This window comes from Ictalurus furcatus, chromosome 11 (genome assembly GCF_023375685.1).
Source record: "Ictalurus furcatus strain D&B chromosome 11, Billie_1.0, whole genome shotgun sequence".
In the NCBI taxonomy this organism is placed as follows: Eukaryota; Metazoa; Chordata; class Actinopteri; order Siluriformes; family Ictaluridae; genus Ictalurus; species Ictalurus furcatus.
In genome coordinates, this window is record NC_071265.1 from 4123862 (window position 1) to 4148876 (window position 25015).

At 40.4% G+C, this 25015-nt stretch overlaps 3 protein-coding genes across 3 annotated transcripts; 2 read left to right on the plus strand and 1 right to left on the minus strand.

Annotated features, from left to right (window-relative positions):
* Positions 1 to 995: 995 nt before the first annotated feature.
* LOC128614458 (uncharacterized) lies at positions 996 to 5627 on the minus strand. Its single transcript, XM_053635750.1, has 2 exons — positions 4672 to 5627; positions 996 to 3620 (listed from the first exon to the last, which is right to left on the minus strand). The coding sequence occupies exon 1, from the start codon at positions 5489 to 5491 to the stop codon at positions 4784 to 4786; it is 708 nt and encodes a 235-aa protein (XP_053491725.1). The 5' UTR covers positions 5492 to 5627; the 3' UTR covers positions 996 to 3620; positions 4672 to 4783.
* Positions 5628 to 6163: 536 nt separating this feature from the next.
* On the plus strand, positions 6164 to 12003 carry LOC128615130 (CMRF35-like molecule 6). The gene is made up of 6 exons (XM_053636988.1): positions 6164 to 6203; positions 8008 to 8352; positions 8425 to 8538; positions 8658 to 8762; positions 9655 to 9710; positions 9823 to 12003. The coding sequence occupies exons 1-6, from the start codon at positions 6164 to 6166 to the stop codon at positions 10102 to 10104; spliced, it is 942 nt and encodes a 313-aa protein (XP_053492963.1). The 3' UTR covers positions 10105 to 12003.
* Positions 12004 to 17390: 5387 nt separating this feature from the next.
* On the plus strand, positions 17391 to 20247 carry LOC128615132 (putative protein TPRXL). The gene is made up of 5 exons (XM_053636989.1): positions 17391 to 18766; positions 18934 to 19119; positions 19239 to 19343; positions 19673 to 19728; positions 19849 to 20247. Exons 1-5 carry the CDS (start codon positions 18598 to 18600, stop codon positions 20245 to 20247), a joined length of 915 nt encoding a protein of 304 aa, XP_053492964.1. The 5' UTR covers positions 17391 to 18597.
* The last annotated feature ends 4768 nt before the right edge of the window (positions 20248 to 25015 follow it).

Sequence of the window (25015 nt, forward strand, 5' to 3'; positions counted from 1 at the left end):
TCCCCAATATAATCAGCCATATAGAAGCGGATAGAACCATTTTCTGCACTCTTTTCAATGCACTTTTTAATGCACTTTTTTGTTGTAGGCTACAGAGTGTTCCATTCTTTCAGCAGTCAGTTATAGGCCTAACATAGGCTATTCAAGGGGGGCTCAAAGATGACCACATCAAAATATTTTTATTTACTAATTTATTTATTTAAAGTTATATTGTGCCTTGTTGGTAGCCTATGCCTGCTGGAATGGAAAAAAATGTTCAGTGTTAAATAAATATTCTGAAATTGTAGTTTTTGTAATTGATTTTTTCTTTGAAAAGCAAGACAAAATAGTAAAAAGCACATTTTGACTATTTCATTTATGCAATGGTGAACAAAAATGGCAAAATAAATCGAAAAAAACACGAAAAAACGTGTTTGGTATTCGGCCTTCGGGAAAGTTTTTCATTATACTCGGTTTCGGCTTCAGCCAAGAACTTTCATTTCGGTGCATCCCTAGTATAAATATGTGGTAACACATAGGCCAAATTCCCTTAGTCATATATATATAGTCCTGCCATGGCCATCCCAGTCCCCTGACTTGAACCCCATAGAAAACCTGTGGGGTGAACTGAAGAGGAGAGTCCACCAGCATGAATGTACGGGCAAGGTGCATATATTATGATCAATACACAATTTAACCGAGATGAGAGAATGATCCGAGATCACTTCAGACTGAGGAAATATGACGATATTTTCTATATTTAATATGTAAGTTAGTAGAAGGTCAAGAGTATGACCACCATTATGAGTGGGTCCTATAACATTGTGATTGACCCCTACTGAATCTAGAATGGACACATCCACTTAACACATCCTCAGAGTTTAATTCTGTGATTAGTTTCCATCATTTCCCATTTTCAGTGTATTTTTTTCTGTTTGAAAAGCGAGTATGAACATGTTCAGGGTTGAGCAAAGCAACTCAGCACAGTAAATAAGAGCAGGCTGGTATTAGAAAACATTTTTATTCATGTAGTAAACATTAGATTAAAGCAAGACACTACATGTAAATATGGTTTATTTTAAAATAATAGATATAACAATAAACTATAAACAGAATATTTAAATAAGGTTAATATATTATTATAATATATAATAAATAAGGGAAAGACAGATGCTAACATCATAATGCGATTGTCATCGTTCACAATAATCCGTGGAAGATCTTACAAGCAGTGAGTGTAAAAAGCCACGCTGACAGCGCCCATTGAAACGGAAAGCAAAAATCACTTCCGGTGCAGCAATGAAAGTTGCGCTAGCCACTGAGACTGAAAGCGGAAGTGACTGTGCATAGAGTCCAATGAGAACATTCTGAGGAGTCGACGTCATTACATCGCCACTAACCAATGAGAGCGGTTATGGTCGGAGCGACACATGTTTAGCCCCGCCCCATTCTGCAGGCTGTAGCCAGGAGCTGTGTTCAGTTGTGTTGTGCGGAAACTCTCGCCGATCGGTTACATCCAGTCACAGCTGAAGTCCAACACACCGAGGACCTTCTCCCCAATTACCCATGTGTTCACAAAGCTCCGCCCCCAGGACTTACCTGACCTGTACAGAACAGTTCAGCTAGAGTTACAGAGTTCAATTAGCTAGTGGTTAGCACTTTGCCTCACACCTCCAGGGTTCTCCCCATGCTGCAGGTGTTTCCTCCAGGTACTCCAGTTCCCTCTCCCAGTCCAAAGACATGCAGGGTAGGCTGATTGGCATGTCCAAAGTGTCTGTAGTGAATGAATGGGTGTGTGAATGTGTATGTGATTAACTGTGATGGATTAGCACCCTGTCCAGGGTGTACCCCGCCTTGTGCCCCATGCTGCCTGGGATAGGCTCCAGGTTCCCCTCGACCCTGTAGGAAAAGCGGTATGGAAAATGAATGGATAGCTGGACTTTATTATTGTGTCTGCTACAGAATTGTTCTGCTTGTTGGAGCAGTGAGCGACAGAGCTCTGGATGATGTTAGTAATGTAGCATTTAGCTTTTGCACACTCAGCTCAAGCTCTTGAAAGCCAAGATATAGCCTAGGAATAAAGGAATAAAGTGCACAGATTGAGAACAATCCCAATGAAATTTCTATCTGAATAAACTAGATGACTAATCATTTTTAATAATCCACTTAAAAGGCGGCCTAGAGGGCACTTCATCATGTTTTCTTGCAAGTAGAAGCACATTAGAAGGCCTTGTCCATTTAATAATCACACTTAGACGATGTTTTTATGAGACGGAAATAATTTAAACCTCGTTAACAACACAAGTAGCATGATTAAAAAGGTGAACATGCTGAATGGTCTCATATGTTACTCGTTACCATAGTAACATTGACACTAAGCATCACTTAACTTTGGATTAGCTTTCATATACCAGGCAGATAAACACAGGTTTGATACAAAGTCCAGGTTAGGTTCTATATAAACAGGTCAGTAGGATTAGAGGAAATATTTGCAAGTAGATATGGATATTTAGATCACTAAACAGATACAGATACAGAAAGTGTCACTGTGTTACACCCCTAGTGTTCACACACGGACAGCAGGGACGTTGTTGTGCAGGAAACTGATCTCAGAACAGCAGAATATATGAATATGTGGAGGTGTTTTCCCAAAGCAGCACCAGAAACTTCTACAATTCAGACAAAGTCCTGCTCTCTCATTATTTACATTTTTAATCCTCCATGGTGAATACTGTAGTGTTCAGTTTAAACTGTATCTTTCTCCCTCTGTTACACACCTTGTGCTGTGGAGGGCAGTAGAGGCCTTCTGGCAGTAGAGCAGTACACACTGACATGGAGTAATAAATATCCTCAGTAAAGTTAATACTGGAGCACTGAGAGGAGAAATAACTCCCATGGAGAAAGATGCTCAGATGCAGAATGTTAATATTAAACACTCTCACACCTTCATATGATAGTTTATACACGGTAACTGACCACAGGCACGTAGTTCACACATATTTCACACATACACTTCCTGTAGAGCTATTTATCACACTTCTAGAAGGGGAAGTTGGTGTGCTATGACCTCCTGCTTAAGAGACAGATGAAGACACACAGCACATTCACTGAGCGGGACAGAGACAGTAACAGTGTGTAACACGACAGGAGCGTTAATATCTTTCTGAAGTGGACTTGGTGTGGAGATCTGGGAGTGTGAACTCAGGATGAAGATCCTCCTCATCTTCACCCTCTGTCTGATCTCAGGTAAAGAAATGCACTTCAGAATAATCCTCACTATCAGCAGCAGTGTTACATGAAGGAAGGTTTTGCTCAGATGGATGTTTGGTGTTTTGTTAGATGGAGGAGCCTCCAAGAACATAACAGGATATTCAGGAGGAGGAGTCCTTATCAAGTGCAAGTATTATACAGAATACAGAGAAAACCAAAAATATTTCTGTAAGGGTTCATGGACATCCTGTTCTGACCAAATAAAGACAGGAGCTAAAAACGAGTGGATAAATTCAGGAAGATTCTCACTGTTTGATGACACCAAATCAGCAGAGTTCAGTGTGATGATCAGAGAGCTCACTGTAGAGGACAATGGGACGTACCAGTGTGCAGTTTATATGTTGGGAATAGACTTTTACACACCGGTGGAACTGGCAGTGAAGAAAGGTGAGTAGGAGATATTTATTCAGACCTTTCAAGTAAAAAAATTAACTAAAAATGTCAAATATCATTATTTGAGCGTCCATTACTTTTGCATGGCCGAGAAACCAATCACATTTTTGTGCATTTTAACATTTTATATTTAAATTAGCTTCTGAAATCCAAATCACTTCGTATGAATATCACAATTATTAATTTCTACACAATAACGACTGCATATAAGTCTTACCTGATCTTCATACATTACAGTTACAGTTTAATGGAGAAAAAACAGATCTCATGATAAAAAGACATGAATTTAAATGAACATTGAGGAAATGTGGTTGGATTTCTGTCTCCTGGCTGTGGGCGGAGTCAGTTACTCATGACTAGCTAGCTAGCGTTAGCTAACTTACTTTCACTGCAAGCAGCAGTGTTAACGCTGGTAGTGTTGGAATCAATCAGTGTTTCAGTAATGTTAGTCACAGCACTCAGATAACCGCTGTGTAAATAATAAAATTAGCCGTGTTTGATAGTAAGTGAGCTAACGTTACGCTAACCGCTGTGTGTAAATAATAAAATTAATCGTTTTTGATAGTAAGCGATCTAACGTTACCCTAACGGCTGCGTGTAAATAATAAAATTAGCCGTGTTTGATAGTAAGGTATGGAGCCCCCCTAGTGTCAGGTAAGAAAAAAATATACAGCCATGTGTGAACCGTGCCCTCACTTTTGTAATCCCTGCCCTCAGAATTGTAATCTGTGCCATCAGTTTTTTAAATCGTACCCTCAGATTTGTAATCCGTGCCCTCAGTTTTGTAATCCGTACCCTCAGATTTGTAATCCGTGCCCTCAGTTTTGTAATCCGTGCCCTCAGATTTGTAATCCGTGCACTCAATTTTTTAATTTAATTTATTTATTCATTTTCATATGATTCATTTACATGTGATTCATTTTCATGTGATTCATTTTCATGCGATTCATATTCATGTGATTCATTTACATGTGATTCATTTTCATGTGATTCATTTACATGTGATTCATTTTCATGTGATTCATTTACCTTTTTTCTTCTCTCCTCCCTTCCCTTTCCCAAATATTTCATTGAGAAGAAGAAAAAAACACAAAAAAACAAAACAAAAGTGAAAAAAACTCCATTATATAGGTGATGCAGTTCACCCCGATATCAAGAGTTTAACGTAGTCTCCTGCTTCCTCCGCTGAAATAAAGTCCTTCTGAACACCGTTATATGTAATGTGAAGCCGAGCTGGGTGAAGTATTCCATAGCGAGCTAACTCAATACGACGAAGTTGACGCCGAACCTCGTTAAACGCGGCCCGGGCCCGGTCTGTCTTGGCTGTGTAGTCAGGGAAAACGGAGATGGTCAAATCCCTCGTTTTAATCTGCTGGAGCTCTCTCGCACGGCGTAAAATATCAACACAGTCACTGTGATAGTGGAATCTGCACACAATAGCTCGTGGTCGTTCACCAGGCTTGGGCTTCGTCTGAAGGGTCCAGTGGGACCGGTCCAAAACCGGCTCCTTCTCCAGACCAAACGCCTCCTTTAACAAGGCCGCTACAGCAGCAGTTGTACAGGTGTCGGCGCCCTCTGGAACTCCGACTATCCTAACGTTATTGCGCCATGACCTCAACTCCAAATCCTCACGTTTATTCTCTAATTGAGTCACGGTCGCAGTGAGGGACTCGATAGTAGTCTTCATATGAACTATGTCATCGGTGCAACCGGAGATCGCGTGCTGCATTTCCCCAACAGTACCTTTCAGTGTTGATATGGTAGCCTCGGTAGCGACTTTATCACCAGCCTGCTGTGTTTTCACGGCCTGCAGGTCAAGCTGGATAGTAGACAGCGCATCCCTGAACATCGCCTGAAACTCCTTTTTAAAAATATCGGCAATGTCCTTCCTCAGTGAAGCCAGCAACTCAAGCCTGAGTGCGGCGAAGTCAGGGTCACTGCTCGGGGACGCGGATTCAGGGGAGAAGGGGACTCGCTCATGGAGCGCACACTAGGTCTCAGTCGTGTCTGAATGCTACCACGGGTTTTCGTGTTCTTTCCAGACATCTTAACGTGCCACAAAGTTAAAAGTGCAAATAAGGAAACGAAGTAGAATAAATCAAAATATATTATATGACCAAAAAGCGCTAATTAATTACAATTTTAATCGAAATCAGCAGGAGACTCCAAGTTCGCGTCCTACTCCATCGAACACCGAATTCGAATTCTGCCCTCAATTTTTTAAACCGTACCCTCAGATTTGTAATCCGTGCCCTCAATTTTTTAATCCGTACCCTCAGTGGTGTAAACCGTGCACCGCGTTAAAGTTGGGTTTATATGGGATATTCGCTGTACATTCGAGCTTCTCTCTTCTATTTCTCAAAAAAAAAAACCACACAAAAAGGACATAATGTGTATTGTCTTAATAATGTGTATTGAGTGGACATAGAACCAATACAACTGAATATATTTTTAAATTTTCTCCCGTTAAAGCCCGCGGAAGCGGGTTTTGGGAAACGCAGGTCATCAGCGCCTTATAGTAATGGTCAGTAAGGGACCGTCTAAAAAGTGCATGTGCAACTGTATAAGATTCTACTAAGTTTATAGTCGTCTACTTAACAGGATATCTAACTTATTGCAGTGTTAGGATACAGTATGGATAAAGACTTTTTTATAGCATATATATTATTAATGATATACCTTTTTATTACACATATAAATTTATTGTGCCATATAAAAATCTTATACATTTTAGACGGTCCCTTACTGACTCCATTACTATAAGGCACTGATGACCTGCGTTTCCCTGGATTTCACGGGAGAAAATCCATCCATCCATCTTCTATACCATTTATCCTTTTCAGGGTCACGGGGAACCTGGAGCCTATCCCAGGAAGCATCGGGCACAAGGTTACAGCAGGGTACACCCTGGACAGGGTGCCAATCCATCGCAGGGCACAATCACATAAACACTCACACATACACTACGGACACTTTAGACATGCCAACCAGCCTACCATGCATGTCTTTGGACTTGGGGAGGAAAACGGAGTACCCGGAGGAAACCCCCGTAGCACGGGGAGAACATGCAAACTCCGCACACACAGGGCCACAGTCGAACCCCTGACCCTGGAGGTGTGAGGCTAATGTGCTAACCACTAAGGAAGAAAATTTAAAATTTAAAAATATATTCAGTTGTATTGGTTCTATGTCCACTCAATACACATTATTAAGACAATACACATTATGTCCTTTTTGTGTGTTTATTTCTTGAGAAATAGAAGAGAGAAGCTCGAATGTACAGCGAATGTCCCATATAAACCCAACTTTAATGCACTGTGCGCGGTTTACAAAACTGAGGGTACGGATTGCAAAACTGAGGGTACGGTTTACAAAACCGAGGGTACGAATTACACATGGCTGTATTTTTTTTCTTACCTGACACTAGGGGGGCTCCGTAGTAAGGAGCTCATTGCTGGAAATTCCTGCATGTTTCTGTTGTACTGAAGGCTCCACACTAAACCCTATAGGAATATCCTGCAGAGTTTGTCAATGTGTCCTGCAGGATTTCATCATTCCTGCAGGATACCAGCAAACATACCGCAGAAAAATTTAAATGTTGTAGAATTCAGAGTTTTTTTTGTAAGGGTCAGTAGTTAATCATCAATCTTGATAAAAGCACATGAGACCTCTTGGACTCAGATTCCAGTCAGACCTATACATAATCTGTCATTGGTTTTTGACCATGGTTTCGTTTGTAGATTTGGATTATTAATAATCGGCTCACGCTTTCATCCATCTTCCTCCACCTCATAGCAATTTCACTACATTTCATAAAAATGAAGACATAAGAAAAGTACAAACTCGAACCTTTCCCTTAACTCTGACTCAATTTATAGAAAGTGAGTTGTGTTTAAAGATATGACGTTGTGAGGACTTCTTAACTGTGAAGATTTTTTTTTTTCAAGTATCATTTTAACTCAAGTATCATTTTTAGTAGCTGCTTCCAGTTTTAATTAATTGAGCAGGATTGAACTTGCTTTTAACAGGGGGCTCGGTCTCTAGAGAAGTGAGTGCATACGCAGGGGGAGGAATCAACATCAAGTGCAGATATGAGGATGAATATAAAGACAAACCCAAATCTTTCTGTAAGATGGGAACACATCAGTGGTGTTTTAATCCAATAACAACAAAACTACACAGTGAATGGTCACATGATGGCAGATTCTCAATTCAGGACAACAGAAGTGCAGGATTCTTCAGTGTGTTTATCAGAAGAAACATCAGATTTATATGTAAATTTACTGTATAACTGTCTATGTGTTGTTACTCAGAGCTAGGACACATATACACATATAAACTGATCTGATTGGTTGTGATTTGCAGATCTGTCCTATGAGAAGTCCATCAGTAAGACTGTCCATGTAGGAGGAGATTTGAATATCAGCTGTAAATACCCACAATCCCTCAGGAGTGACCCCAAGTTTCTCTGCAAGACGAGTCTGCTAGATTCTGCTTGTTCTTATAAAGAATCTGTTAAAGAAAGTAGAAAATATGTAAATGAGGGGAAATTCTCCCTGTATGATGACAGAGAAACACAAATGTTGACTGTGAGTATTAGAAATGTAACTGAGCAGGACTCTGGTGAATACTGGTGTGGAGCTGAAGCAGCCTGGACATCTGATCATGGATACAAGGTTTATTTCACACAGATCGACCTGACAGTTACTGGTGAGTTTGTAGAGACATGGAGACACTGCATTAACTATCCTGACTAGACTAATTAGACTAATCTAACTAAAGTTTTCACTGCTTTAGACCCATTTGTCCCAGTTTCAACCTCGAAACCAACACAACCTTCATCATCACCATCATCTTCTTCTTCATCTGAGTCTGCTCCAGCTTCTCCTCCAGCAGGTGATTCTGCTCAGATCCTCATCACCCCCAGAGTCTAACTACATGACTTTGATGAATCTGATCCCTTATGAATGATCAGCATGTAGGTTAAAGTGACTGTCTGTTTGTTTCTCTTCCAGGATTTCCAGTTTCCATTGTGATCACTGTGTCTGTAATTCTGCTGCTGCTTCTGATTGCAATCTCATTCCTCTTTGTGATTCTACAAAAAACACACAAGAATCAAGGTACCCAAACACAAACACAACACATTATCAGTGTGTAACAGGTTTAATTTGGTGTGACGGGTTGATGATCGGTGGTACAGCAGGTAGTGTTGCTGTCTCACAGCTCCAGTGTCCAGAATTCAGTCCTGAGCTTGGGTTCCTGTTTTACATTTACATTTACATTTATTCATTTAGCAGATGCTTTTATCCAAAGCGACTTACAAATGAGGAAATACAAGCAAAGCGATATATCGAGCAGAGAACAATACAAGTAGTGTTACCATACAAGATCCATTAGTTGAGTTCTAGAAGAAGCAAAGTGCACAGAGTAGAGGTGTAAGTGCAAATTTTTTTAAAAAATTTTTTTTTGTTATGAGTTGGTTAGGTGTTCACGGAAGAGGTGGGTCTTTAGCTGTTTTTTGAAGATGGTGAGAGATTCTGTGGTCTGGTTTGAGGTTGGAAGTTCATTCCACCACTGAGGAACAGTTAGTTTGAAGGTTCTGGAAAGGGACCTTGAGTCGGTCACTAATCGCTCGCAGATTGCGTGAGGGAACGTAAGCCTTCAGGAGAGAGTTGAGGTAGGAGGGTGCTGTTCCAGACAAGATCTTGTAGGTGAGCATCAAGGCCTTGACAGGAGGATCTGATGGTTCACAGTGTCGAAAGCAGCAGAGAGGTCAAGCAGGATGAGGACTGATGATTTAGAGGTTGCTCTTGCTAGTCGTAAGACTAGCTAGTTTTGCATATCTCACCTCACAAAAACATGCTGGTAGGTGGATGTGTGATGTCCTGTAATGGACTAATGTAAAGCATTTACTGGAAATGAATTCATGACTGATTCCAAAACTAAATTAAATCTAAATCTAAAGATAACAGTGTTTATAACATTTACTGATTACTTGACTTCCGTTATCAGGAGGTACATTTTCTACTGGCAGGAGTTCTGTCCAAACCTCAGGAAATCACCAAGGGGTAATTGTCTTCATCAGTGTGTGCTCAGTACAAAACATATTGTCTTTTACAACAACAACATTTGTTGTTGAAAACATTTATATTCTTTGTTTTTGTTTCTCTTTGCTCTCAGGTTCCTCCTGATATCTGTTTCTATGAGGAGATTGAAGACACCAGACAACTTTCTGCCTCAGACACTGTTTCTTTTTCAGTTTACTCTACTGCTCAACTACCCACAATCCTCGCTGATCCTGAAACTGTTTATTCAAACATAGAGTTATCCACAATTCTCTGTGATTCTACTGTTTATTCTACTATTCAACGACCCTCAATCCCCTCTGATCAGGACATCTACTCCACAGCTCAGTTACCCACACGTCTCTCGGCTGAGAAATCTGATGAAGGTCTGACTTAGGCAGCAGTGAGTTTTCACTCCAGGGCCACCAGCTCTAATGATGCAGTTCCACAGATTCTCTTTAAGAAGGAAGAGGACTCGTGTGACTATGATACAGTCAGTCATGTTAATTCATGTGGCTAGTTTCTCATCATTAGTGCTGCAACCATGTGGCACTGGAACTCTACCGCTTTGTTTTCTTCTTCATCATCATCAAAATATGTTGGTTATTATTAGGCAAAAAAAAGACTGATAAGTGGTCATTATTTTTTCAAGATTAAGTCTGTGAGGATTGCGGGAGTGGATTCTACGGAAGCCGTAAGTGGCCATGCATTGTTCATTTTTCTTTAATGCTTTCTCGTGATCTCGACTTAATTATTCTATGTATTAGACATCCATCGTCCCGAAGTCAGTGGGTTTTTTGAATGCGTTTTTGGTTAAATGCCTGAAATAAGGTCTGTGGTTAACACAATCTCAAGATTTTTTCACGTTTTATTCTATGACATAAAAGATATCAGTAGTACTCCACTCATGATTTTGAAAAAGGTGGCTGCTGACGAGTGGCTAAATGAGAGTACAGAGATTATCGAGGAAATTAAACGTCATTACGCCGAACAGGAAAACTCATCTACTACAGCCTCGTTGTGTTTATACTCGCGCTCTTGCACAAATATTCCACACTCAGACTTTCCAACTTGTAGATTTATCAGTTTATAATATTTTCCATTGGTAGTGTTTTTTAAATAAAGATTGAAAGAGTTGTCGGAAGCGTAGCGGTGCTGACGTTGAAGTCATGCGACTGTGGTGTAGTTCGTTTATAGCCTAACATTAGCTTTTTTCTACTGCCGATTGTATTTAGGCTACAAAATTCATAAAGTTGTGTTAATTTGTGAAGAATTTCTTGATAAACAAAACGTGTGAGAATCATAAACTTTAGTTGGTCACAGAGTTTATTTTCTGCAATAATCTAAAAACCAATGGGAAAATCCTATTGGATTTTTGCAGAGGGAACCAGGCTGATGCTACCTTCTGGTGTTGGCTTACAAAAATACATCATCCATGCAGGATTGAGGACCTCCACATTAGCGTCCGATACTTGAGAAGGAGACACACCTCTCTCTTAATGTGGAGATAAAGTCCATCTCTACAACGGGCAATTATTACATTTATGAGGCCAAAGATGCCAACGTGCATGCAACACCAGTCCCACTCACAAGGCAGGAGATTTTCTCTGGACTATATTACGTACAACTTTGGTTATGTCCTGATCACGAGAAAACAACTAAGAAAAAAATTAACAATGCATGACCGTTTAGGGCTTCCGTAGGATTCAACATTTGAAAATTTTTTTTTACACCTTCAGCCCGCCCCCAATTCCAAATAGAATGGGGCGGGGCTGCACTTTTGACGGGGCTACATGCGTCACTCCGCCCATAACTGGTCTCATTGGTTAGTGGCAATGTAATGAGGTCGACGGCTCGGTACTATCACAGGAAATGCAGTTGGTAACAATGCTTACGACTCACATGTGATATTAAGTTGTGTTTGATATTATTGTTTATTAATAAGCTACAACACACTTAATACATTGTCAATTTGTCTATTTTTTATTTTTCAAACAAGAATCCTCTTACTGCTTTACTTGGCTGATTTTCATTTAGCCTTATATGTCACATCATGTCACATGGGCATTAAGAACTATAAGTCTCAATGTCAACGAATTTTGTTGATGTACAAATTCTTATGGTTGTTAATCTCTGGCTGTTTATTTATTTATTTATTTATTATATATTTGCTTTAGAATAACGCAACAGATTTTTAACATTTATATAAAAGATGATTTATTCTCAGCAAGAGTGTCAAGTTTTAAGATAGAGAAATTATGAATTAACTTAATAAAGAAAGGATAAATGGTAAGAATGTATCTATCATCATAACATTTTTCTCATACACTGCCCTCCACTAATATTGGCACCCTTGGTAAATATGAGCAAAGAAGGCTGTGAAAGGCTTTCTTTACTTTTAAAACTTTTGATATTTTGTTCAAAAAATTCACACTCTGCTCTCATGGATATCAAACAACTGCAAACACAACCCAGGTTTATCAAAAAAAAAAAATCTTTATTAAGTATAGGTGTGCAACAATTATTGGCATCCCTATGAATTCATATGAGAAAAATATATTTGAAGTGTATTCCCATTGATATTTTACCTTTTTTTTAGTACACCTGGGTGACTAGGAACAAGAAATTGTTCAACCGTGACCTCCTGTTTCACAAGGGTATAAATTACGGATGGAATGAATGTTCGGTGGCCTAAATAGCAAAAAAAGCCCTTTCGGTGTTCGGCCGAATAAATTTGACCGAACAATGACGTGTTTGATGACACGACCAAGTAGCCTAGCAACCAGAGTGAGGTCGCAGAAAACAGGGTCACAACACAAAACAAGAAACATGAACTAGTGCTATGGACTGGGAGCGGAGAAACCAGCGAGGACTAAATGAACTAATCTATAGTTTAAACTAACTAAATCTATCAATGTACATAACATTAACAATGTGTCTAACTATACTATATCCACTATAATACTCCGCGAGGTGTAGAGGGACGCGAGCGGTATATATCCCCAATATAATCAGCCGTATAGAACCGAATAGAATAATTTTCTGCACTCTTGTCAATGGACTTTATAATGCACTTTTTGTTGTAGGCTACAGAGTGTTCCATTCTTTCAGCAGTCAGTTATAGGCCTAACATAGGCTATTCAAGGGGCTCAAAGATGACCATATCAAAATATTTTTGTTTTACCAATTTATTTATTTAAAGTTATATTGTGCCTTGTTGGTAGCCTATGCCTGCTGGAATGACAAAAAATGTTCAGTGTTAAATAAATATTTTGAAATTGTAGTTTTTTAATTGATTTTTTCTTTGAAAAGCAAGACAAAATAGTAAAAAGCACATTTTGACTATTTCATTTATGCAATAGTGAAAAAAAAGGCAAAATAAATGGAAAAAAACGCGAAAAAAACGTGTTTGGTATTCGGCCTTCGGGAAAGTTTTTCATTATACTCGGTTTCGGCTTCAGCCAAGAATTTTCATTTCGGTGCATCCCTAGTAGAAATATGTGGTAACACATAGGCCAAATTCCCTTAGTCATATATATATATAGTCCTGCCATGACCATCCCAGTCCCCTGACTTGAACCCCATAGAAAACCTGTGGGGTGAACTGAAGAGGAGAGTCCACCAGCGTGAATGTACGGGCAAGGTGCATATATTATGATCAATACACAATTTAACCGAGATGAGAGAATGATCTGAGATCGCTACAGACGGAGGAAATATGACGATATTTTCTATATTTAATCTGTAAGTTAGTAGAAGGTGAAGAGTGTGACCACCATTATGAGTGGGTCCTATAACATTGTGATTGACCCCTACTGAATCTAGAATGGACACATCCACTTAACACATCCTCAGGGTTTAATTCTGTGATTAGTTTCCATCATTTCCCATTTTCAGTGTATTTTTTTCTGTTTGAAAAGCGAGTATGAACATGTTCAGGGTTGAGCAAAGCAACTCAGCACAGTAAATATGAGCAGGCTGGTATTAGAAAACATTTTTATTCATGTAGTAAACATTAGATTAAAGCAAGACACTACATGTAAATATGGTATATTTTAAAATAATAGATATAACAATAAACTATAAAAACAGAATATTTAAATAAGGTTAACTAGAGAGAAAATTAAACGTATAAGAGAATGAACGGTCACAAATGAAGCTAGCTAGCTTGTTAGCTTGAGACCCTCAAAGTTGTGGATATAACTCGAAACATACAGTTTAAAGCCATTCTCCTTCTCACTAGAGGGAAAGACAGATGCTAACATCATAATGCGATTGTCATCGTTCACAGTAATCCGTGGAAGATCTTACAAGCAGTGAGTGTAAAAAAGCCACGCTGACAGCGCCCATTGAAACGGTAAGCAAAAATCACTTCCGGTGCAGCAATGAAAGTTGCGCTAGCCACTGAGACTGAAAGCGGAAGTGACTGTGCATAGAGTCCAATGAGAACATGCTGAGGCGTCGACGTCATTAATCGTCACTAACCAATGAGAGCGGTTATGGGCGGAGCGACACATGTTTAGCCGCGCCCCATTCTGCAGGCTGTAGCCAGGGGCTGTATTCAGTTGTGTTCAACTTCATGCAGCGCTGCGCAGACCTCCACGTCACTGTGACGTTTGGCATCAAAGTACCGCGATAGCGATACGAGAGCAGTCGACTTCCTGCACGAGCTCTGATGACGACACAGCTATTTCAGGATTGGCCAGACTCACTGACCACACCGATGACGCGCCTTTCATGTTTTTTTCTGACACCTTCAGTTCCGCTAAGGCTCACAAATCTGTATTTTTATAACAGTGAAAACCCTTTCCATGTGATCTTAATGTTGTATTGTGTCATGTTTATCAAAATAAAACTGATAAAAGAATATAGACCCCACTTTATTGGTTTTTAAATAATACAGGTTGATGTTGAACTCTCTTCTTGTACATACAGGCACTGTATTAACTTAATCTATTAAGTGACAAGTGTTTCTGGTTGCTACATGTAAAATTCAGACGCTTGTTTATCTGAGAAATATTACATCTAATCCACTTCCTCTGCGATAAAGAAAGCAAACACCGCACAAGCGTCACTACAGGAAGCAGAAAGTGACGGCTCTGTTTTAAACTCCTCCCCCAACTGCAAGCGGAAACTCTCGCCGATCGGTTACATCCAGTCACAGCCGAAGTCCAACACACCAAGGACCTTCTCCCCAATTACCCCGTGTTCACAAAGCTCCGCCCCCAGGACTTACCTGACCTGTACAGAACAGTTCAGCTAGAGCTACAGAGTTCAACTAGCTAGTGGTTAGCACGTTTGCCTCACACCTCCAGGGTTCTCCCCGTGCTGCAGGTGTTTCCTCCGGGGACTCCGGTTTCCTCCCCCAGTCCAAAGACATGCATGGTAGGCTGGTTGGCATTTCTAAAGTGTCTGTAGTGAATGAATGGGTGTGTGAATGTGTATGTGATTAACTGTGATGGATTAGCACCCTGTCCAGGGTGTACCCCGCCTTGTGCCCCATGCTGCCTGGGATAGGCTCCAGGTTCCCCTCGACCCTGTAGGAAAAGCGGTATGGAAAATGAATGGATAGCTGGACTTTATTATTGTGTCTGCTACAGAATTGTTCTGCTTGTTGGAGCAGTGAGCGACAGAGCTCTGGATGATGTTAGTAATGTAGCATTTAGCTTTTGCACACTCAGCTCAAGCTCTTGAAAGCCAAGATATAGCCTAGGAATAAAGGAATAAAGTGCACATATTGAGAACGATCCCAATGAAATTTCTATCTGAATAAACTAGATGAGTAATCATTTTTAATAATCCACTTAAAAGGCGGCCTAGAGGGCACTTCATCATGTATTCTTGCAAGTAGAAGCACATTAGAAGGCCTTGTCCATTTAATAATCACACTTAGATGATGTTTTTATGAGACGGAAATAATTTAAACCTCGTTAACAACACAAGTAGCATGATTAAAAAGGTGAATATGCTGAATGGTCTCATGTATTACTCGTTGTCATAGTAACATTGACACTAAGCATCACTTAACTTTGGATTAGCTTTCATACCAGGCAGATAAACACAGGTTTGATACAAAGTCCAGGTTAGGTTCTATATAAACAGGTCAGTAGGATTAGAGGAAATATTTGCAAGCAGATATGGATATTTAGATCACTAAACAGATACAGGTACAGAAAGTGTCACTGTGTTACACCCCTAGTGTTCACACACGGACAGCAGGGACGTTGTTGTGCAGGAAACTGATCTCAGAACAGCAGAATATGTGAATATGTGGAGGTGTTTTCCCAAAGCAGCACCAGAAACTTCTACAATTCAGACAAAGTCCTGCTCTCTCATTATTTACATTTTTAATCCTCCATGGTGAATTCTGTAGTGTTCAGTTTAAACTGTATCTTTCTCCCTCTGTTACACACCTTGTGCTGTAGAGGGCAGTAGAGGCCTTCTGGCAGTAGAGCAGTACACACTGACATGGAGTAATAAATATCCTCAGTAAAGTTAATACTGGAGCACTGAGAGGAGAAATAACTCCCATGGAGAAAGATGCTCAGATGCAGAATGTTAATATTAAACACTCTCACACCTTCATATGATAGTTTATAGGTCACTGTAACTGACCACAGGCACATAGTTCACACATATTTCACACACACACTTCCTGTAGAGCTATTTATCACACTTCTAGAAGGGGAAATGGGTGTGCTGTGAGTTTCTGCTTAAGGCACAGATGAAGACACACAGCACATTCACAGAGCGGGACAGAGACAGTAACAGTGTGTAACACGACAGGAGCTTTAATATCTTTCTGAAGTGGAGTTGGTGTGGAGATCTGGGAGTGTGAACTCAGGATGAAGATCCTCCTCATCTTCACCCTCTGTCTGATCTCAGGTAAAGAAATGCACTTCAGAATAATCCTCACTATCAGCAGCAGTGTTACATGAAGGAAGGTTTTGCTCAGATGGATGTTTGGTGTTTTGTTAGATGGAGGAGCCTCCAAGGAAGTAACAGGATATTCAGGAGGAGGAGTCCTTATCAAGTGCAAGTATGATACAAAATACAGAGAAAACCAAAAATATTTCTGTAAGCGTTCATGGACATACTGTTCTGACCAAATAAAGACAGGAGCTAAAAACGAGTGGATAAATTCAGGAAGATTCTCACTGTTTGATGACACCAAATCAGCAGAGTTCAGTGTGATGATCAGAGAGCTCACTGTAGAGGACACTGGGACGTACTACTGTGGAGTTGATTTACTCAGGGTGATAGACATTTCCACACCTGTGGAACTGAAGGTGAAGGAAGGTGAGTAGGAGATATTTATTCAGACCTTTCAAGTAAAAAACTTGTCTAAAGATTCATATATCACGATTTTATTTGATAGTAAGCGAGCTAACGTTCCACTAAATGCTGTGTACGAATAATAAAAGTAGAAAGATTTTCATAGAAATGAAGACATAAGAATAGTACAAACTCGAATGTTTCCCTTAACTCTAACTCAGTTTATAGAAAGTGAGTTGTGTTTAAAGACATGAAGTTGCGAGTGAGACATCATGTCGGTAAAAGACAAATCATTTAATTGTGAATACTTTTCTTTAAAGCTAGAACTCAAGTATCATTTTAACTCAAGTATCATTTTTAGTAGCTGCTTCCAGTTTTAATTAATTGAGCAGGATTGAACTTGCTTTTAACAGGGGGCTCGGTCTCTAGAGAAGTGAGTGCATATGGAGGGGGAGGAATCTACATCAAGTGCAGATATGAGGATGAATATAAAGACAAACCCAAATCTTTCTGTAAGATGGGAACACATCAGTGGTGTTTTAATCCAATAACAACAAAACTACACAGTGAATGGTCACATGATGGCAGATTCTCAATTCAGGACAACAGAAGTGCAGGATTCTTCAGTGTGTTTATCAGAGAGCTGATTACGGAGGACACTGGAACATACGCGTGTGCTGTTGTTGTGTCTGATGAAATACAGATCTACACTGTAGTGAAGCTGAATGTAAGAGAAGGTGAGGATCTTTAATTATGTGTTTTATCAGAAGAAACATCAGATTTATTGTCACGATTCCCCCTTGAAGCAGCGATTCCCCCTTGAGCACCTGCTTTTCCGTTGTTGACCGTAATGACATCTGGACACGTGTGTTTTGTTTATGTTTCTGTCATGTCTCCTCCCTGTTCTGTCATTGGCTGGGATTTCACGTGGGTCTGTATTGCTCTCAGCTGCTAGCGGTTTAGACGCTGATCATGTCCGCATATATACCGCGCGCCTCCCAGCACACAATGCGCAAGATTAATACCATAGAGTTGGTTTAGTGCTTATCGTAGGCATAGTCACGGTCCATGTTTAGAGTTAGTTCGCGCTGGATTATCCGCTTCCAGTCCCCCGTCATAGTTCGTTTCTCGTTTTGTTTATCGATCCTGTTTTCCGTGACCACGACCTAGATTCCTGCCTTGCCCCGCGTATGCCTGTTTGCCAATCGCCTGACCTCTTGCATGTTTGTGGATTACGTTTTGGATCACGTTTTGGATTTGTCTGCCTGTCTCTCTTTTAAATAAACAGCTGTTCATACTGCACTTGCATCCGTCCTATCTCTGCTCTGTCACGATTCGTGACATTTATATGTAAATTTACTGTATGACTGTCTAAGTGTTGTTAATCAGAGCTAGGACACACGTACACATAAACTGATCTGATTGGTTGTGATTTGCAGATCTGTCCTATGAGAAGTCCATCAGTAAGACTGTCCATGTAGGAGGAGATTTGAATATCAGCTGTAAATACCCACAATCCCTCAGGAGCGACCCCAAGTTTCTCTGCAAGACGAGGCTGCAACGTGCTGCTTGTTCTTATAAAGAATCTGTTAAAGAAAGCAGAAAATATGTAAATATGGGGAAATTCTCCCTGTACGATGACAGAGAAACACAAATGTTGACTGTGAGTATTAGAAATGTAACTGAGCAGGACTCTGGTGAATACTGGTGTGGAGCTGAAGCAGCCTGGACATCTGATCATGGATACAAGGTTTATTTCACACAGATCAACCTGACAGTTACTGGTGAGTTTGTAGAGACATGGAGACACGTTGTCTCAGTCAGTATTTCTGAAGTTCCACACATAGAGAATGTACACTGTATTGTGTTGCATCTGTGCTGCTATCAGTCATTTACTAGATTCACTCACTTAATGTCTTTCATTATCGAACTAAACTTTTCACTGCTTTAGATCCACGTGTCCCAGTTTCAACCCTGAAACCAACACAACCTTCATCATCATCATCGTCATCATCATCATCATCATCGTCATCATCATCATCATCATCATCACCACCACCACCACCATCATCATCATCATCATCATTATCACCATCATCATCATCATCTGAGTCTACTCCAGCTTCTCCTCCAGCAGGTGATTCTGCTCAGCTCCTCATCACCCCCAGAATCTAACTACATGACTTTGATGAATCTGATCCCTTATGAATGATCAGCATGTAGGTTAAAGTGACTGTCTGTTTGTTTCTCTTCCAGGATTTCCAGCTTCCACTGTGATCACTGTGTCTGTAATTCTGCTGCTTCTTCTGATTGCAATCTCATTCCTCTTTGTGATTCTACAAAAGAGACAGAAGATGCAAGGTACCCAAACACAAACACAACACATTATCAGTGTGTAACAGGTTTAATTTGGTGTGATGGGTTGATGATCGGTGGTACAGTGGTGCAGCAGGTAGCGTTGCTGTCTCACAGCTCCAGTGTCCAGAATTCAGTCCTGAGCTTGGGTTCCTGTTTTGCATATCTGACCTCACAAAAACATGCTGGTAGGTGGATGTGTGATGTCCTGTAATGGACTAATGTAAAGCATTTACTGGAAATGAATTCATGACTGATTCCAAAACTAAACTAAATCTAAAACTAAAAATAACAGTGTTTATAACATTTACTGATTACTTGACTTCTGTTATCAGGAGGTACAGCTTCTACTGGCAGGAGTTCTGTCCAAACCTCAGGAAATCACCAAGGGGTAATTGTCTTCATCAGTGTGTGTTCAGTACAAAACCTATTGTCTTTTGCAATAATAATAATAAAAAAAGGATGAAATCATTTATATTTTTATATTGTTTCCATTTCTCTTTGCTCTCAGGTTCCTCCTGATATCTGTTTCTATGAGGAGATTAAAAACACCAGACGACTTCCTGCCTCAGACGCTGGATCTTCTTCAGTTTGCTCTACTGCACAACTACCCACAATCCTCTCTGATCCTCAACCTGTTTATTCAAACACAGAGTTACCCACAATCCTCTGTGATTCTGCTGTTTATTCTACTGCACAACTACCCATAATCCCCTCTGATCGGGACATCTGCTCCACAGCTCAGTTACCCACACGTCTCTTGGCTGAGAAATCTGATGAAGGTCTGACTTACGTAGCAGTGAGTTTTCACTCCAGGGCCCCCAGCTCTAATGATCCCGTTCCACAGATTCTCTTTAAGAAGGAAGAGGTCTCGTGTGATTATGATACAGTCAGTCATGTTACTTCATGAGGCTAGTGTCTCATCATTAGGACTCCAACCATGTGGCACTGGAACTCTACCGCTTTGTTTAGATTCTTCTTCCTCTTCTTCTTCTTTTTCTTCTTCTTCTTCCTCTTCTTCCCCTCCACAGCTTGAGCCCAAAACAATATCTGAAGCAAAATCCAGTAATGTGCCTGAACAGATGCACTGAAGATATCTGTATCAGATGTTATAGTGGTGAGATAGCACCACAATTGGCTGAAAATTCTTGTTTCTCATCATCATTAGAAAGCCCAAAGCCATAAGTACCTACTTCAGTTCTGAGCTATTGTTCACGATGTGTGAATCTTAGGGCCCTTTTCCCCTAAAGTATAGATTCTACACAATTTTATCCCCAATAATCCAGTCAGTATCTCATTTTGGTGCTTGTACAATGCTGACCAACTGACTGCAAGTGAGTCAAGTCATGTAGTTTCAGTGTCAGCCATGTGTCAGCTATTCTGTGTGTGAAAGTCATGTAGTGTGAACACCGCCAAAGTGCGGTAAGAGCAGTGAGAACAGGAACCTCTGACCAAGTATGATTTTACAAGCCCTTTTCTGCACGTCCTCCTGTTGTTCCTCTTCCTCAAGCTTCCTGTTGGCTGAGGTCAACATGTGGTCCTCCTGACTGTCCCATCTCAAGTTACCCTGGATGATAACCCCCAGGACTTTGACTATGTCACAAACGTCCAATATGTTCTGATCAGTGGAGAGGCTCGGCCTGGCTGGTCTATGTCTCATGCTGGTAATGTAAAACTTTACATTTCCTTGAGTTGAGTTTCATTTTATGTTCCTCTACCCAGTTGTTAAGACCATTCAGGGTCTGTCCAGAGGGTACAGGGTAGTTGGGGTGTCCACATTTGGGCCAATGTCATATCATCCACATATTTCCAGTAATCTGTTCCATCCAGGAGAGCACTGTTAATCAGCGTTAAGAAGACTATAAGCCCTAGTACGAATCCCTGTGCAACTCCACATGTTGGATATTCCCAATCAGAGAGATTTCCCTGATGATGCACTTTTTGGCGATGGACAGTCGTGAAGCTACAAATTCATGAGATTAGGTCCGGTCTCACTCCACGATCGAGGAGGCCTTGTACCGTCACTGTGTGATCTACAGCATCAAATGCCTTGGCAAAATCCGTCGTGATTAGTGTGCGCAGTGAGCCCGAAACATCACAGGCCTTGTACGCATCAGTCCATCAAACTAACTAGACTGTGTGTTGTGGAATATTTTGTTGTGTTACATGGGATCTACATTTGGCGTGATGTCATTCAGAATCCAGTGCGCAGCAATCTGTTCACAAATTTCATGAGTGGTCCACTTACTTCAATGGATTTCCTTAGTTCAAGGAAACTAGAAAACTTGGGCTGTCATGGTCCACAAGGGCAATCCCACCTTGGGCCACTAGAGGGCACCCTGACTTCTTGTTCTGTTGTCTCACTGATTTCCCGTCTCAGTCATGCCCACCTGTTTGTTATTTCTTGATTAGTTGTCCTATTTAAGCTCCTTGTGTTCTCACTTTGTTTGCTGGAGCATTATGTTCATGTTATGTTAAGTTTTGTTAGTTCCATTTGATGTGTGTACTAGGCATAGTCTTTTTGATAGTTTAAGTAGTGCTTACTTTCTGGTTGTTTTGCATTTGTATCCGCCTCCATGGACTCGTCTTCGTGACGTGGGCTGGCCGGAGTGGCCTAAAACAAAACGTGTCCAGTTTTGTAAAAGAAATGGAGTGAGATCAGTGCTTTGAAAGAATCTTGTATTGTCTTCTCTAATAGTTGCAGATTGTGGTGCAGTTTCTTTTTCATTTAGTCTTTTCATTTAATTTTTTTAATAATTTATACGTGTACTGATATAATGTTGCTTTTCATGACTTTTTTATTTTATTTGCTAAATTATTACAATAAATATAACTCTGAAACTTTCTCTAGTTCAAAGCGTTTTTATTCCGTGACCTAGTGAACCAGTATCAGGATGTATTTATTGATAGAAACTTCAAAGCACTTCTGTTTGTTGCTCTGGATAAGCGCTTCTGCCAAATGCCTTACACTACATCTACACTGACTTTTTAATTGTATACTGTTTTTAATTATAAACATTGCCAAAAAGCACCCTTACAGAAATCCATAGATTTAGAGCCATATACAAGAGGTCAAAGGTCACAGTCGTGATGAAAAAACTCCCTGAAACGACATGAGAAAGAAAACAGACTCGAAAAAGGACACTTTTTCTTCGGAGTGACACCGGATAGTGGGAATATAAATAGTATTCGTTTAGCTGGTCGTTTCATTTATTTAACCCCACAAACACTGGGACTCGATGAGAAGTTTCAGTTTCATATCTCTGACAGCAAATATGATTACGTACACCAGCAAAGCCGAGTTATCTGTGAGCCTAATAACTGGCAGATGAAAAGTGTCCCTGAATTAATGTGCGTTTTCAGTGATCAGATCACGACTGGGTTTCGCCTGAGTGCATCAAATGCCAGTGTAAATGGACTCGATACTCATGCTGATTGGATTATGATTGGATCACTCAAACCTCATTCCGAGTTGTCTGGGATGTTCTTTGACCACATTCAAGACAAGAGTAAATGAAATCGTTTTGCTTATCCGCATACAAGTACATCGGCTGAAGAACGTGTGCTGATATGGTTTCAAATCAAATCGAATATCTGACATTGCATGCAAAAAATGATATGCTTACAGGTAATTAGGTACACCTACCTTGTGTCTGCAATCATTGTCCATTTTATCGTGTTTACTTTCCATAGAGATGCATTCTGTACTTCTGAAATTATAGATCTGTTTCTCGGCATGATTTGTTAGTCCTCCTTAAGCTTGTTCATCATTGGTCAGGACCATCACAGGACCACCACTGAGCAGGTATTAGTTTGTGGCGTGTGCGTGTGTGTGCATGCAAAAACAACTCGGTGTCACTGCTGGGCTGAGAATAATCTGCCAAACCAAACCCAAACTGACATCAGTGTAAAATGAAGCAACCTACTAAAGCAATTCATCTCTGTGTGAGGACCGATATCACCCATTAATTCCACGCCAAAACATTTAGGCCTACGTTTTACATTTCCAAGACTGTTTAAAGCTAAATACCTCTATCCATCCATCCATCCATCCATCCATTTTCTATACTGCTTATCTTATACAGGGTCACGGGGGAGTATGGAGCCTATATCCCAGGGGACAAGGCGAGGGGACCCAAACACACACCAATTTATACACTATGGATAGTTTGGAAATGCCATATAGACTACAACACATCATTGGACAGGGGTAGGAAACCGGAGTACCTGGAGGAAACCCTAAAAGCACAGGGAGAACATGCAAACTCTCTGCACGCAGGGCGGAGGCAGGAATCGAACCCCCAACCCTGGAAATGTGACGCAAATGTGCTGACCACTAAACCGTCGTGCCACCCAGTCTAAATACCTTTTTAATATAACTCCAGTATATTTTTGGCTCCGTGCTTTAAACTGAATAAGATTCTGACACATTACGTCATAATGTCACATAATTGCAGTTTTTATGCACTTTTTACACCTCTGGTTATGCTCTTGTGCACTAGCTGAGTGAAATTATCTACACACTGGTAATGACTTATTGTTTGCACAAAATAAAAGCCTAAGATATAATAAGAATGACAAAAATAAAAAGACAAGTTAGTTAATTAAATATGAATTACATAGCGCTGGCTTGTTACACCCAACATTATCCTTTCAGCCAGCTAGCGGATTTGTAAAAATGATCTGTATCAGCTAGTTGAAAAAAAAATAATCAGCATGGTTCTTATTTGCTTCACAGCCCTAAAGCTGATTTCCACCTAGCATTTGATCAAGGAAGTGCAGAGTCCTGTAACCGCAGGTCTAAAGAGGGGTCCTTGCGCAGGCCTACGGTAGACCCCATAGAATGAGGTTTGCAGCTGTTTCTTACTCTGACAGAAGGGGAAGTGGTTACTGCATCACTTTCAGCTTAAAACACAGATGAAGACACACAGCACATTCACAGAGCAGGACAGACAGTAACAGTGTGTAACACAACAGGAGCTTTAATATCTTTCTGAAGTGGAGTTGGTGTGGAGATCTGGGAGTGTGAACTCAGGATGAAGATCCTCCTCATCTTCACCCTCTGTCTGATCTCAGGTAAAGAAGTGCACTTCAGAATAATCCTCACTATCAGCAGCAGTGTTACATGAAGGAAGGTTTTGCTCAGATGGATATTTGGTGTTTTGTTAGATGGAGGAGCCTCCAAGGAAGTAACAGGATATTCAGGAGGAGGAGTCCTTATCAAGTGCAAGTATACTACAGAATACAGAGAAAACCAAAAATATTTCTGTAAGCGTTCATGGCTATCCTGTTCTGACCAAATAAAGACAGGAGCTAAAAACGAGTGGATAAATTCAGGAAGATTCTCACTGTTTGATGACACCAAATCAGCAGAGTTCAGTGTGAAGATCAGAGAGCTCACTGTAGAGGACACTGGGACGTACTACTGTGGAGCTGATAAATTGGGAATAGACCTTTACACACCGGTGGAACTGAAGGTGAAGGAAGGTGAGTCTCCCACCGCTGCCTTCTGTTTATCTTCACAAAGCTCTAGTGTCATTAGCAGACAAAATACAAAGTAATCATACTTTATTTCTATACTTATGTATCATTTTAACATATTTTTCATATTTTTACTCTTTATATTTTCATTCAAATATTGAGATAATGATTTAATTTTTCACCTTTTCCAGGCTGAG

Bases quoted from the DNA above. Each gene is read 5' to 3' on its own strand.
- LOC128614458 (XM_053635750.1), bottom strand. From the start codon at position 5,491: ATGTTCAGGGATGCGCTGTCTACTATCCAGCTTGACCTGCAGGCCGTG.
- LOC128615130 (XM_053636988.1), top strand. From the start codon at position 6,164: ATGGTCAGTAAGGGACCGTCTAAAAAGTGCATGTGCAACT. The intron at 6,204-8,007 runs GTATAAGATTCT...TGTGATTTGCAG, and splicing joins TAAAAAGTGCATGTGCAACT to ATCTGTCCTATGAGAAGTCC. The intron at 8,353-8,424 runs GTGAGTTTGTAG...ATCTAACTAAAG, and splicing joins GATCGACCTGACAGTTACTG to TTTTCACTGCTTTAGACCCA.
- LOC128615132 (XM_053636989.1), top strand. From the start codon at position 18,598: ATGGGGAAATTCTCCCTGTACGATGACAGAGAAACACAAATGTTGACT. The intron at 19,120-19,238 runs GTGATTCTGCTC...TTTCTCTTCCAG, and splicing joins TCCAGCTTCTCCTCCAGCAG to GATTTCCAGCTTCCACTGTG. The intron at 19,344-19,672 runs GTACCCAAACAC...TTCTGTTATCAG, and splicing joins AAAGAGACAGAAGATGCAAG to GAGGTACAGCTTCTACTGGC.